At 37.2% G+C, this 16,437-nt stretch overlaps 1 protein-coding gene across 5 annotated transcripts in view; it reads right to left on the bottom strand.

Annotated features, from left to right (window-relative positions):
- LOC117394419 (RNA-binding motif, single-stranded-interacting protein 3) overlaps positions 1 to 16,437 on the bottom strand; it is a 445,596-nt gene that overhangs the window by 12,682 nt on the left and 416,477 nt on the right. For all 5 annotated transcript variants that reach the window (XM_059012898.1, XM_059012897.1, XM_059012899.1 and 2 more), the window contains 2 exons: positions 15,097 to 15,193; positions 11,691 to 11,741 (listed from right to left, as the gene is read on the bottom strand). In XM_059012898.1, coding sequence (XP_058868881.1) covers positions 11,691 to 11,741; positions 15,097 to 15,193 — 148 coding nt within the window. The remainder of the gene's footprint in view (positions 1 to 11,690; positions 11,742 to 15,096; positions 15,194 to 16,437) is intronic.

The following is a 16,437-nucleotide window of genomic DNA, read 5'->3' as shown; positions in this document are numbered from 1 at the left end:
GAAACGAGTAGGAGAGAAAACATAATAGTGAACAAAACACAATCTTGAGAAGTGCATAGATTTCTGTTTTCATTTATTTTTGTGTAATACATTCTCACTGCCTTACGTAGTTCTACTGTTTAACTAGTAAAATGTGTGCTTTCATTAAAGGGTTTAGAATGTGTATGCTTAAAAACAGCATTCTGTTTTTTTTTTCCTGAATCGAGTGTCCAGCAATGCACCATAACAAAACTGAAAATCCTTTGCAACTGTAAATTTCAAGAACTGTGAAACTATATAAAGTCTCTCAAATTTAAATATCTAACATAATGTACATCCTGCTGTTCATCATTGTAATGCAGAACACTCTCCATTGCCTGACTCAGTTTCTATTTCTTTTTCTTTTTTTTTTTTCAGAGCTGCGTTGTTTGTACAGGTTGCGCAGGCACTGCAGATTGAACAACTCATTTGACCACTACCGTTATTAAACTCCAGCCATGTCTAAATCTTCAGCCAGTTTTCCTGAAAAATCTATCTTTAACTTTCCCTTCACTGACATTGCTTATTTGTTGCGTTGTATCACTAAGGATGTATAAGCCTCTAGTCTAATAACTATGTAAGTGGTGTGACTGAGTATAGTAAAAAAAAAATACCCTGAATATTTTTTTTTGCCCAATTACCCTGAATATTTTTTCATTATGAAAGTTTGTTATTTTTAAATTGGATTTTTTTATACCATTTTATTTTTACAATAGAAAATTTTTTTTTGCTTTTGTTTTTTAGTAGCAATTAGTGCTTCAATCACTCAGAAAACATTGATTTGCATTTGTTTGCATTAAAATGTAATCAACATATAATAGGCTCTCTGTATTTCTTTTTTGTTTTATGAATGATTATGAAATCGCCTTGGTGCCCTTGGGTTGGATTTATGTTTTGCCTTTTTGCCCCCTAGAACTGCCTTGGTGCCCCTGAATTTTCACGCTCAACGAAGGCAACATTGCCTTGCCCTTCATGACCTTAACTTCATGCCCTCCACACATGCTTGGTCTTATCTGGTCAATGTAGAGTGCTGGTTTTATAAACAGGCACATAACAAACCAATTCTATAATCAAAATACAGCCTGTAGTGGCCATTTTGAAGCCCACATGCACATACTGTATCACACTAACTATGAGCAGCAATAAAGTTGTGTGTTTGAGGCCTCAGCTCATTCATTCAGCATTGTATCACACCATGATGTTAACATGCATAGTTAATTTACCATGTCATACAGGATTCTGTGTCAGTACCAAAATCCAGTACTTCAGCTTGTGGATTTAACCCTAAGCAACCCTAAGCCAATCCTGTACATTGCACACAACACACAGTGATAATTGGAACCTTTCCTACGGGTCACTTAACCCTTTTTTCCACATGCACAGTTTATTTTTACCTGCGCTGTTTAAAAGTATTTTTTTTCCCACAGTAAAACAGGTTTAAAAGGCACTGCATCTCAACAGGACACTCAGTACTGCATCTCCAGCCCCACCCCACCCCGTTTGCTGTATTTTTCACATACCTCTTCATAGTCGTGCATGCCTATAAATCATCTCCTGATCACTCGTTTTATCACCAGACTCCTCAATAATGCGATCCAAGTCATTATTTTAATACTGTAACATCTCAAAAAAGCTCTGCAAATGTCCGTGATATTCTTTGAGCGCTGGATGCGGAAACAGCTATCTTGTTTGTTTATGGCCGTGTTATTTCTGTGGTGCCGGGGCTATGTGTATTGCTCAGACCCGCCCCCTTTTTTTTTTTTTTTTTTCAGCTTCTCTCGGTTCCTATCTATCTCATTCGGCCATTGAATAGTTCTCAGCTTTTTCCGGTGAGAAAACGACTAGAGACATGTGCTTTACGTCTTTTTGATGATGTCGGACAGGGTCCGACATCGGACCGGAAAGGGAAAATTGTAATGTCGGACATGGTCCAACATAGGACCGCAAAGGGTTAACAATATTCTTCTATAGCCTACCCAGCACTCCACTTCATAGGAAACCTTCCAGGTTTTTTATATTCTCTCACTATAGTTACAGCTGCAGACACAAAAGCTGCCTCCCTCCTTGAAGCCATCTTGCCTCTCTGTCATTCTAATTCAAGAGGCATTTCCCCGCTACAATCCGCAGCAGCAGGAAGTTACGGACCACCTGAAAGCACCACTGTACTTTAAGATAGCAAAACAAAAATGTGTGTTTGCTATACATCCCGATAACACACATTTCACAGGGTGAGAGCCGGGGCTGGAGTGAAAAGTTGTTACTTGGAGAGGTAGTTTGAGGAGTTTTGTTAGATCACTCTGCAGAATTTGATACCATTGATCCTGAGATTTTGTTTAACCATCTGCAGTCTCATGGTGGTCTTTCTGGAAAAAGTTATAGATTGGTTTGTTTCCTGTCGATCTCACCATTGCCAATTTATCTTACTGGGCCACTGCACCTCTGAAATAGGTACTGTACAGTTTGGCATTCCAAAGGGCTCTGTTTTGGGCACTTTGTTGTTCAGTGTATACATGTTAACTCTTGGAGACATTGTTAGGAAATACAATCATGGCTTTCATTTTTGTGCTGATGATACACAAATCTATGCATCTTTTCCAGTGCAGGCAGATAAATACTCTTACAAAGTGTCTAACTGAGATCCAATCATGGATGGCTATATACTGGTTGAAAATAAATCCAGATAAAACTGAGGCTTTGTTAATTGGCTCTAAATTGGGTCTAGCGGAATGTGATCCCATCCATATTACTTTTGATGGAATTCCAATTTACCTTCAATTAAAGTGAAAAGCTTGGGTGTTATCTTGGACCTTGAGCTTTCCTTTGATGTCCATCTTAATTCTGTTATCAGAACAGCATCCTATCATTTGAGAAATATTGCCAAATTATCTGTGCTGGACACGAGGGATGCAAAGGTGCTAATACATGTCCAAGAACTACTAACTCTGTATATTCCTATGAATTCCTTACCAGAAATGGGAGAACTTTTAGTTATTTCAAAAAATCGTCTTGGAGCCAGAGCTTTTTGCTGTTGTGCTCCTTGTTTGTGGAACTCTATTCCGGATGACATTACGCAGGTTGAAACATTTCATTCTTTTAAGTCTAAATTGAAAACATACTTTTTTTAAATGTGTGTTTATACAATCAGTTGAAGCTGGAATGTTTTGTACATATGTGCTATTTTGTTTTGTACAGCACTCTGGGATGCCATGGAGTGAATGGCGTTATATAAAAATAAATCTGTACTGTATTGTACTTGTATATTTTCCAAGGTTAGCACCTTATATTTTAAGATTGTATTTATTGGATTAACAACTCCATGTTCATTTTAAAATAATAAATATTACTCCAATTGTATCCTGTTTTTTTTCATAGTGTTACATTTTCCCTCAAGTTTTCTTTTAAAACTAGTGACAGATACAAAATGGATAAGCTTCAGAATACAGGCACATTACTTCAACTACTGTAAAGAAAATGTTTGCCTGTTTATTATAATATTTTAGAGAGCCAGAGGGTGGGGCTGCTTGGTTGTAATTCGTTTCTGGGGATTAGTGGGACTAGTTCTCTGGTTGGCTGTTGTAGGAGTAGAACAGCTTGCAAAGGTGAACATTGGCTTGCAACTACTCAAATCTGGTATGTCTAAATTACGTTTTCTTTACTATTGGATTTCTTTGGGTCATGTTTCTATGGAAACCCACATGAGAGGGCAGGTATATACTGGAGCATTTGTGGCCTCTTTGTTTCTTTGCATCGTTTTTTTTTTTAAATGGTTTCGCCATCAGGTGTCCATAAAAATGCTATAGTAAACACATGCACTTGCACAAAAATAACTGTTGTATGCAAGTTGTTTATGTACCATTCATGTAAGTATTACAACTTTGTAACCACACTGTAATTACAGGGTACAGTTAAAGGGCTTGTATTTTGAAGTGTATACACTTTTTGTTAAAGACCAAACTGTTTCGTTGGGCTTGTTCATAAGAGACTAGCGTTTCTCTTCCAGCACTTTTCTCCCCTGCCCTGGAGATGGCCTCATTCTTAAAGAATGTCAGCGAAAGATCATTTTGGCTTCTGTCAGCATTGGGGACATGCAGTACATGTGTGACAGCTTTCCAAAGCATATGTGTGTGTGGCTTATCAATTACAGCCCCGAGTACAGTGCTGGGAAAGCCAGCCAGTCTGAGATGAATGATTCATTTGGGAGCCTTACAAGGACAGGAAGGGCTGTCTTGTCTTTCTGTGATTCATATTAATAGGAGAATGCTGGCTGGCACAGACATTGGTTAGAAACACTATACACAAACACAAATAAAATAGTCAATTCTCGTTAAAACGAAATCGGATTTGATGAATTACCCAATGCTATGAATTTAGCTGTTGCTTATTATAAATTACTTCTTATAATACGAATTCACTCTACACAAATGCCCTGTTAGTGTGAACTATTTAGGAAAATCTGAATAAAACGAATCGCCCTAGTTTGAACAGCTGAGGGTAAAGAATATTGTGAAATGTATTAACTTGTATCAGGATTTGCACCTCTGTACTGTATTTTAGTGCTGTTTTGGGACTACTGATCCTATTGCATTTTGTGTTACCATAGTGCTCACGCATCAATGCAATTTCCATGAATCAGCTTAAAACATGGATAATGCACCACCATACAAGAAAAATAAAGATATTGCTGTAGATTTCAAGATTCCCACGAAAACTTTGTCAACCATTTTGAAAAATACAGGCCTATGAACAGCAAACTATGGATGCAAGTCTTCAGCGTTTCCAATTTGCTCAATACCTGATAGAGAGGACACCTTTAGTGGTTTAAAAATACCCTGCAAATGCAGTTAATTTGCAATGTATACTTTTAAAAAGTTTGCACAGTACTTTAACTTCAGTAAAACCAGCAGTATGCATTTGGCATAGACTCTTGACAATACGAATTTCTGAACCATTCCAGATGATGCTCATTTGCATTAAACTTTTTTTTTTTCTTAACATACTGATAAGGAGTGTTGATCTCAGAAATGATTAAAGTGATTAAACCTTCATTATACCTCCCTCTGAATGTAAAAACAAAACACAAATACTAAAACCTTTATTATTACTTTTAAATTATTTTGGTTTTATTCCAGAGGAAATAATCCATGCTGAACAAAAAAGAGGTCTCCCTATTAGAATGAGCACAAAGCTGAAAAAAGTATACTGTACAGATCTCAGCAGACACATTTCTGCTGCACCTTTTACTACACACAGGCACTTGATATTAGAGCATCTGGATCAATGAGATTCACTTTAAAGTACTTTGAATACACTTCTTGTTGAAGAATCAGTTTGATAACTTTGAGTAAAAGCTCTGGAACTAAACAAACAAATCTCATATTTACTTAAACAACACTTAACAAAACGAAACATACATTGAAGTTGAAATACAAAAGCAGATTTTTACTTTTGAAAATTGTGAAAATGAATAACATTAGGTTATTATCATAACCCTGGTTCCCTGAAATAGAAATGTAACCATTACCTCATGGGTATTAATCCCTAAAGACCCTGTAACCGGAATAGATATAACAAAGACTGCTCATCAGAGCCTGTGATGCAGCCGCGCCTGCCCCCGAGGGCATATATAGACTGAAGACACAGATCTCATCATCATTTTTCCTTCAAGCCTGCTGCAATCATGGACCCAGCGCCGTTGAAGGTTAATGGTTACATTTCTATTTCAGGGAACCAGGGTTATGATAATAACCTAACATTCCCTATAAAGTAGGGACTGTTGCAGTACTTATTCACACTTATTAAAATGCTAGGGTAATTTCCATTGGTTTAAACATTATATACCCACTCTCACCAGTTAAGCATACTATATTTAAAACACAACCAAAGGATATATTTCCCCCCCCCACATTAACTAACTATCAGTATGCGTGCTCACGGCTATAATAAAGCCTGACGTCAACACGCACGCTCCCCCAGATGACTGTGCTCAGAGCTACACCAGCGTGCAGGTATGTTCACATTTATTCAAAACATGAAATGCATTTTAAAAATATTAACAATCATTTTCACTTCTGTAACTAAAAGAAAGTCTGAGCTTTGAAACTCGCTATTCATTACTAAACACAAACATAGTTACAGCGATAATCTGAGAACTAACATATTGTATATTTCATAACAATTTGTTATTTTATATTTACAATATTATTTACAAACTACCAATACTAAAAACAGTCTTTATGATAATGTCCTCCTGATATTTCGTCCTTATGATATTTCGTTTTCACTCCGTCACATAGTGTAACAGCAGTGGTGTACAACAACCGCTCAGCTGTACTACTATACTAGTACTTACTGTAACAAGTATGCTATGCAGTACTCATAACCAAAAATGTAGCTGTGCCAGCATCAATGCCACTATGTAACAGGCTATAGCACCTTAATAAAGTTAAATCAGGTATAGTTCCCTAAATGGGTGACCTGAACCGCATTGAGTACTTGTAAGGTGCCTGAGCACTAGTACAGTACTGCACGGTGTGGTGTGGTTATGGTGCGTTGCATGCAGCATGGTGTCAATAGACACGGTACGGTACACACGGTACGGTGCACCGTGCTCAGTACCCTATGGTACGGTGCACAAGATAGGAGACACATGATATGGTGCACAAGGCGTAGTGTCTGCAGTAGGTGAACACAGTACGGTACCCGTGGTATGGTGCACAGGGCATGGTGCCCACGGTGCAGTAAACACGGTTCGGTGCCCACAGTACGGTACACACGGTACAGTACCAGTGCAGTAACCTCGCTCGCTGGTAATGGGATAGGTCTGTGACCTACAGTTACCGAAGATACAATATATATATATAAGGTTGGCCACCTATATAACTTCTGGCAAGCCAACACAGTCCTAAGCCTGGAGGAAGCCCGCTGTCAGAGCCCTGACAGCCTTCGAAATGGCACTGCAAGCAGAAACCAGAGTAGCAATGAAACACTTCGGGAAGGCCTGTGAACAGTCAAACCCGAAGCACAGCTGAGCCCAGCGACTGCTAGTGAATCGGAGAAAGGTAACCTTGTTCATTGTACAGAGTACCGACGGGAACAGGAGCAGGTCTGGGACCTACAGTTACCATGGGAGCGTTTTAGAGATGCCCACCTATAACGCTCTAGGCTAACCAATAGTCAGAAAACTAAGGAAAGCCTACTATTAAAACTCTAATGTCTTCACACAAATTCTGCAAGCAGAACTAATGTGACAACGAGACACTGTGGGGAAGGCTGCAAGCAGCAACCCGAAGCGTGCGTCTCGGTCAAACGCAGGACTGCTGTGGCCCAGCAGCTGCGTTTGTATTTCTGTGAAAAAAACTGAAAAATACACACCGAGATACAAATTCTCACACAACACAGTAACAATTCGATTATCGTTAATTGAATTTTCATGACAAAAACAACATTTTATTTTTAAACTTCAATCGAAGCTAGCAGCCTCAGAGAGAACACAAGTCTCTCTCGTCTCAGGTCGGATGAAAGGGAAAATGATGATGAGATTTGTGTGTGTAGTCTATATATGCCATCGGGGGCGGGCACAACTGCGTCACAGGCTCCGACGAGCAGTCTTTGTTATATCTATTCAGGTTACAGGATCTTTAGGGATAAATACCCATGAGGTAATGGATACGTTTTGTACTTGATAGGGAAATACGCTTATTCATGTTTTGATAAAACTGTTGTATTGTGCAGAATATAACAAGCTCTCTTTCTACAAGTTTGTTCTTGCAGGTTTTTTTTTTTAATTCCTTCCTTCTCATTCTGTTCTGCTACTTGATGTATCTTTCTCACATCTGAACATCGGGTCCCATATCTCATCATTTTTTCATTTCTCTGTTGTGCGCACTATATTAACTTACTGACTTGTCTCCAGAAGAAAGCCTTAAGCTTATTGCTACTTACTTTGTGGAGTTACTCAGTACTGACACAGCATTTATAATAGAAATCCTAAAGACATTAACATTTTGGAGGTAAAAGAATAATATATTATCAGAAAATTAACTGGTCACATTTACATAAGTTTTTCATATAGTGCCAGTATATTAGGTACACATTCATGCTTTACTTTTTACTAGGAATATTTCTGTTTATTTATTTATTTTAGCACTTTAACACTAATCATTTGTACAACTTACATATAAATGACACCAGATTCAAAGACTTAATTGAACAATAGATCATTTCCTTTGCCAGTCCACTCCAGTTAAAAGCAATGTTATTGTGTTTCAATACTGTCCATACCGGTACTCTGGTCTTTGTATAGTGGTGAGTCAGTTTTATAGCTGCAGCTATTATTTTTATTTAAGCGATAATGTACAAAAGCTTGATCCTTAGCTGGTCAGTTCATTTTTCACTTGAAGTGGTGGAGGACATTATTTACCAGCAGTTAAATAACTGATTTCCTTTTTATCCAATGAGAGATCTACAGTAGTTACATGCCCCGTTTCAAGCACTAAAAACCTTTGACAAACCCTCCAGATTGCAAAGGAGTTCTCAGATAGGAAGCTGAGCTGCATTAACAGTTTAGTGAAACATCTCACTTGTAAGCTGTTAGCAGACAGTCAATTTTTTTTTCATCTGTTGAAGAGTGTACTGTATAGCAATAAATATACCTCTCACTTTTTCAGCTGTAAACAAGACTGAAAAGATATTTCCACATTGCTTTGTTCTAGCAAAAACTGGTTTAGTCCCTCTTAGATTGTGACCACATTTAAATCCACCACCATACTGAAGTTCACTCTCAATGACAGTGCAAGGATTAAGTTCTTCTGGATGAACAAATTAGATTCATGTACAGTATGGGCAGCTATCTGTGCTGCATCTATTCCAGGATTCCAGGACACACATGTGTGTTTGCATGCCACTGCCTATCAATGTGTGTGTGTTGTGTGTGTGTGTTTCTAGAAACCAAAGCTGATACATTTCCTCACCCAAAGTATGTCTTATTACTATCAAATGTCACTTTCATGAAGTGAATTATAATAATATTACATATTATAAATATTGGTATATTAGATTAGTTAAGTGCTCTGCAGTTTTGAGTGGAGTGTATCTTTCCAGGACATGCATGCACTTCTACAGTGATTCAAGTGTTAACCTGAAGAATACACTGGGCAAAAAAATAATGAAAACGGACCTTTCTGCTGTAAACAGAAAGGTCCGTTTACACCTTCCTGCTGTAAACCACCTGCCACCCTTCTCTATTTACAATATTCTTTGCTGGCATAGTTTAATAGGGAACCAGAAGGTCAGTCCTATCAGTAAACATTAGAGCAGTAACCCTGAGTGGTAGCAATGCCAGCACCGGCTCACATCTGATTAATATTCTACCCTCTGTGCAATGTTGAATAGGGTTTTTTTGTTATTACCGTACCCTTTGAATCAAGCTCAGGGGAGTGCCTGCAAAACTATTAACTCAGCAATAAGCAGACGTCCTTCTCAGTGACTGAGATGCAAAAAGCCCTTTTGCACTTAATGTGAAAAGCTTCACAGCTAATCAGTCAGTGTGCTGAGTTTTCTTTTTTTTTTAAACCGGATGCTGTGAAGGTTACGCATTGATCCTTGTTTATCTCGGTATATCCTAATATATTTATAGAAGTCCTGGCAGGTTAAACCTCTCTATTGCTGGTTTCTAGGTGCAGTGTTATTTAAGCAAAAACAGATGAAAGTATGTTTTACAGTGCCAATGTTCAAAGCTTTCCAAAAACAGAACTATTTAGTTAGGATGTTACCTATGCAAAACACTTAGTTGACACTGTGCTGTCAATCATTAAGAAAAGACAGAACAAGCTGTTTAACGCTTAACTCTCATTGATCAATGCAATTCAGATGTTAAGATGCAAGCAAAAATTAGACATTCAGCAATTTACTGTGTGCCTGAAATGCTGAGGTGAGCTGGATTGAAATACTACTTTGTTAAATTATTATAATTAGACTCTTCCAGGCATTTTACACTAAAGAAACAAGTATGCACAGTTAGATGTTTGGTTTTCATAAACTGAGTCCTCAGTCCTTTACTTCACAAAACAGTACAGAAATTAATTCTGAATACCCACTTCCATTAGATGCACCACAGAGTGAATGACTGGACAAACATTCTTTATTCTTTTTTGTGTTTTGTAACTTATCCAAGCTTTATAGTTTGGTTTATACTCATTTGCATTTTTGCACATTAACCTCAGAAGGTGTACTAAAATACAGTGTTTGAACTATTTCAGCAGTAACACTAGGATTGAATTTGAATTATGGTGCTGTTATTGTAATGGCTAGGTTAATAATACTGTCATCAGCATAAGGCACCTCTCGACTACACAGCTTGATGATCAGTTGAATGGTAAGATGTTCGTCATTGAACCTTATGGTTTACGGTTTGAATCCAACCCTTGCCTTTCCATTCAATTCAATGGGCTGAGATACCAAGTCATTACATTATCCTTACAGTAACTTTCATTACAAATGACAAAATACACAACAACAGTAAGAAAGATTAGATGTGATATTAATTGTTTTAAAATAGGCCTATACAAAGTTAGCATTAAAAACATGGACACTGCTCTCATAATTTTGGGTTATTTGGTAGTTTTTAAACAACACTGAAATTATAGCAGGACTGGAAGTAACATTATGGAAACATATCCCTAAGATTAGTAATCGAATTGTACCAGTGACTTACGAATGAAAAATACACAGAATTAGGCTTCAGTATACCATATTTATAGTGGTATACTCAAGATTAGTTTACTGGTCTTCTGTTTTAAGTGGAGGTATTTTTCTACACAAGTCTGTAGTGTTGAAAGAGTAACCAAATGCGATCGAATAAATCTAGTTTTAACTCAAAGAGTATGAAGCAACTAATGTTACTTTTCACACAGAATTGTTAATACAGTTTATTTTTTGTGCTACTGCAGTACATTAGGCTAGACTATCCAGATACAGTATCTGGATAAACTCTGGCAAGACAGGATTTTCCACGTCTTTCACCAATGAGTGCAGCTAGCGACTTATTAGGAGTAAGATGGATAACTAGCAAAGGACAGTATTAACTGAAACCCAATCATCCAAATCCCAGGATCATCTAAACCACTGTCATACCACTGTCAAAGTGAGCAATGCATCCTTAGTTCCCTTTCAATTCACAGATGACTGACAACCAATACTTTTGGGACATGCCTACCACAGGTCAGGTATTTACTGAGCATTTTAAGACACCTTCATAGTTTGCCTTTCTAAAAGTGTAAACCTTAGCTTTAATCATTACTTTTTGGGTTTTAAAAAGCACTTCAAATGAGACCATGTTGTAGTCTGAGTTTGCCAATGGTTCTCTGACCTCTGTTTTAGTTATTCTGTCTTTGTTATTTGAAAAGACTAAATCAAGGCGTGCCTCCCCTCTAGTCGGTGCCTTGACAAATTGAGTTAGTGTATCATTACACACGAACCCCGCTTTCCTCCCTAAGGTGGTTACGGCGTTCCACTTAAAATGCTCAGTAAATACCTGACCTGTGGCAGGCATATCCCAAAAGTATTGATTGTTGGTCGTCTTCTCTTTCAGGGAACTGTTATCCAAACACGCCTTAATCAGAACACAATCTGTTGCCTTTGCATGTGCAGGAAAATGGGCTCTGGAAAAAACTTACTGTTGGTTGCATAACATAGGACTGATGAGGCATCCATGAGGTGCTCTGGACCTGTGGTAAAGAAATGAGTGCAATCAGAAAGATGGTTGTCAAGGATCATTTCAACCATTCGAAAACCAAGTATACTGGAAATGTACTCGATAATATTTTAGATATTGTTTAAATTATGTCTTGAATTTGTTTGTAAATTGTTGAATTTGTGCCTAAAATACCATATTAGATCACTTTTACTGGAATGTTATTTGTTTTGAGATGACTGTTCTTCATTGAAACACCAGAAAACTCAACAGTCGGGCATGTTTAATGAAGCTGATCAGGTACGAAGATTAAATTGAACATTACCACATTACATGGCAAAACCTTTAAAACCTGTTGCATAATTAACATGTTTCATGATGTTTCAGTGAGGAACCCAAGTCTGCTCAAACAAATATTCTCCTCTAAAACAAAAGGTGAGTGATTTAATACACAAATATATACACTGAAACATTCACTCCCAGGATATACTGTTCTTTTGACCCTGATAAGAAACAAATGGCCTTATTCACAAAGCTTTTAAATATTTTTATTTATGGATTAAATAAAGCTGGATATATTTTCTTTAATCAGTCATAAATACAAAGCACCACTGTCCATCAAAAAAGACCTAGAAAGCCAAATTGTCTTTTATTTCCTCAAAAAGCAAACAATGTCTGTATTAATTCCATCTAGGGCAGTGGTTCTCAAACTGGGGGGCACAGAATGTATCCTGGGGTGGCGTAGAGAAGGTACCGTGCACATCTTAAGTTTCTAGATGTGCTTCTGACTGGTGACTTTTACTAAAGCTTGCATATTATTGGATGAAGTCTGCTGCCATCTGGTGATGTATGTTGTTTCATGTTGTTTAATGTCTTACTATGGTCCAAAAAGTTTGAGAACCACTGATCTAGGGTAGAATACCCCCAGTCACTGGGATACAGTGGAGCCTCTTGTTAGTATGTCTGTACATATAGATGTCACACTTTGAGATAAAGACTGTTCATCCAATTGTTATTTCACACCATTTCATGTTGCCATGTGTGTTAAGAGCTGACCATATGATCTTTAAGAAATCAGTCCCACACTGTATATAAAACATTCTGGATGCTGAATTTATATAAGCTTTAAGCACCAAGGCTGAAGAGCAGGCATAGCTGAACTTTAATTCAGAGCATGAAACTGGCAATTTGGATTTCTTATTTTTTCTTATGAACAGAAATCCATCATGTTCTCTTACCGAGGCATAATGCTTCCCATTGTGATTTATGAACAAAAGGAAGAAGGGACAGATTTTATGAAAGAGTTCTGGCATTACCTACCTCAAACTAACAAAAGTGCAAACAAACAAACAGCACAGATGAACACAAGAACAATAAGAAACAATTATTTACAGAGTAAATAACTTTCCACTACATTTTTATTGTATTTTTTTTTCTTTTCTTTATTATCCTCTTGCCTCTTTATCATCTTAATCATTGTAGGGGTTCTAGCTGAAATTTAAGTCTGTGGTTAAGGTGCTTTGACTGAGTTCAGGAGAGGTAAGACACAGGCCCGTTTTTTGGGATGGAACCGCATAACAGTCTCGCGTTTTGATTGGTCCTTGTCTGTCGGATGAATATGACATCAACACGAGTTGGAAAGCTTGGAGACATTTTAACATTGTGATCGGAGCGAGATAGACTTGCTTTCCAGAACCTTTCAATTAAAATATTATATAGTATTTTGCTGTACTAATATAACAAACTGTGGGTGACTATTACTTTTTATAAATGATCATGTTATGCACGAATGTAAGAACTGGATTTCTGTGTACTTTTCTTTCAAATACCATATATCTATAATCATTTGCGTGATTAGAAAGAGCTGATATAGGCCTTTATTGTATTTTTTTTAATTTTTTTTTTGCATGTGATAGGTGAATAAAATATGTTGAACTCCGGCATTCTATTCATTTTGATGTCTGATAAACCCCTACGCATGACTATATTGATGGACATTACATAAGCAAATGAGATTTTTGGAATATCATGTTCCTTCTCAAAAATATGTTTAATAATGTAATATTAACCTTTAATAAAGGAAAACACCTGCTTTAATGAATTTTCATGTATCTATTTCAGGGCAATGTAGTTTTTCATTGTAATAAAGAAATAAGCTTTTTTAACATTTAAATTTCTGTTTCTTCATAAAAAAATAAAGAAATATATTAACTTTGATTCAGGTACAAAGGGTTACTCAAATGAATTCACAATCCAGTTCTGATGTACATTTGTATGGTAAACTGAGCTTGACCTAGAAATTCAGCTGTCACCTGTAACAGCAGAACATCCCAAAAACTAGGCTGAATTCGGAAATACAGAGCGGCCCAGAATTTGGGACATCCTTTGAAAACCAAAGTGGCCAAGAATTTGGGATGTTATCTAAAAAACAAAGCAGCCCAGAATTTGAGATGTAGTCTGAGAACAGGGTAGTCTATATGTAAAACTGTAGAGATAAACTAATGTATCCTGTAACAAAACTGGATATAACTGGGCAGGATATATATTTGCAATTAAAATAAATCACGTGAACGATTATAGATATGCTATTTGACAGAAAAAAGTACATGACCACAGAAAGCCAATTTTTACATTGATGCATAACATGATAATTTATATCAAGTAATAGTCACCTACAGTTTGTTATATTAGTACAGCAAAATACCATATCTCTCTATCTCTCTCTGTCTCTCAATGTTAAAATGCCTCCAAGCTTTCCCACTCGTGTTGATGTCATATTCCTCCGACAGACAAGGACCAATCAAAACGCGAGACTGTTATGCGATTCCGTCCCAAAAAAACGGGCCTGTCATACCTCGTTCAGGAGCTCCCCTTCAGTTCTACTCGTCTGCCATGGAAATATGTAATGTAGGCTAGATCAGTAGATCAGCCAAAGTCTTTCTATTGGCACCAGCACCATCTATTACAAAGCAGTGTAATGCCAACAAAACTAAAACTAAATATATTTGAGCAATTGCAATTATAACCACTCAGAATATCATCATAAAAAAAACCTAAGAAAATGAAATTTGAAGCCATGTACTCTTTAAATAAACCTCCCCTGAGTTTTTGGCAGTTTTATGTTCCTGGTGTAAATGGTGTTAACTGCACACTGCAGCAAAAGGTTTCGCTACTCAGGGACCACACCATTCACAAATGAGTACCGAATGTAAATTCTGTTAGCAGCTGCATCTGTTTTTAGTACAGAAGTTTTCCTTACCGGCCATTCCCCCAAATCCACCCACGAAACAGATGTCAATTGACATCATGCATTACGAGAGATAGACAAAGAACAAAAACCTCTCTCAAGTCCGCCCGCTCTTTTGATTTATTTGAGGTGCATTACTTACCTGATACGTTGAAACAGGAGAAGCAGCAATGAATGGGGTGATTGATGTCTGTGCAATCATTCGATTTGTTGCAATACTGTATGGTGACGAGTAAAATCTAGAAATAAGAACAAAGAGAGGAGTCTGAGAAGCAGAGAAACAATACTGATTGATGTTTTCTGTCATGTTCTCCTACTCTGGGGGGGGGGGGGGGGGGAGGTAGAAAGTGGCAGACTGTGTTTTTTATGCTCATTAAGACATAGCACAACCTAAAGAAAACCTTTTGTAAATACATACATCTACATTTTTTATTTCCCCCCAAAAAACATATTCCAATATTATTTTAAGATGACTGTGAACAAGACAGTAATCAATCAAGTAAAAGTATATACAAACATTTTAATAAATCAATTGCATAATAAGATTAATAACTTGATTTTGTTAATACTGAAATATATTAATAGCTTCAAATTAGTAAATAAACATATTGTTATGAAATGTTTCTATTAAAAAAAACATGCCTGCTTCTCAAAACTTAGCCCATAGTACTAATGCATTCAATACAACTCATAAGTGAAAACAACATTGTATGATCACACTTAACAAATGAATATCCTAAAAGAGTGTAATTTTTTTAAATACTGAATTTTTACCATCCCTTGGTTAGTATCACATCTGCCAGCAGAGCAATCACATGACCTTAATACTGACCTATTGCCAGAGGTCTTGCTCTGCATCCCGCCTACAGATAGATAATCTGTTAGCTCTGATTTGCGGACACCAATACTACCTTGCCACGGTTTATTTTTCTAATCATAGTAGATTACATGGTGCCTATATATTCTTTACATTTTGTCATTAAAGTGGGCTCAGAAAAAAAAGTAATGGACTAGACTGGGCCCCCCCAAAAGCTGGGCCTGGGTACAGTTGCATCCCTGCACCCCCTTGACGTCAGCCCTGGGTTCCAACCCTTGTCATAGACTGCAAGGGTTTTCATCCGTTGGTATCATTCTGTGTTATTTGAATGCTCATTTGTGCTTCTTATTCTTTCAAATCAGTGAGATTTGCCATCATCGTGATCTGGAAAGTCTTGAGCATCTGTAGCCCTCAGTGACCCTTACAACCTCTTAGCTGGGCTGAGAGAAGACAGGGTTTTAAAGCCATAGTAGCATTTCTGTTGCTGCTTACTGCATTTAGCTTATTGCTGTAGTCTCAATTTTATTAAAACCACTACAGGTGGATTTTTACATTTTGAGGTTCTCTTGCAATACTGTGTTTTCTGTGGTGGTTTGGGGGCTACCTTTAGCATATCTCAAGCCATAAATTCCTGGAAAATGCTTTTATTAGCATTCCCCATAACAA

Source organism: Acipenser ruthenus, chromosome 3 (genome assembly GCF_902713425.1).
Source record: "Acipenser ruthenus chromosome 3, fAciRut3.2 maternal haplotype, whole genome shotgun sequence".
Classification (NCBI taxonomy): domain Eukaryota; kingdom Metazoa; phylum Chordata; class Actinopteri; order Acipenseriformes; family Acipenseridae; genus Acipenser; species Acipenser ruthenus.
Note: the sequence above shows the minus strand (reverse complement) of the source record. Positions and strands in the feature narration are given on the sequence as shown.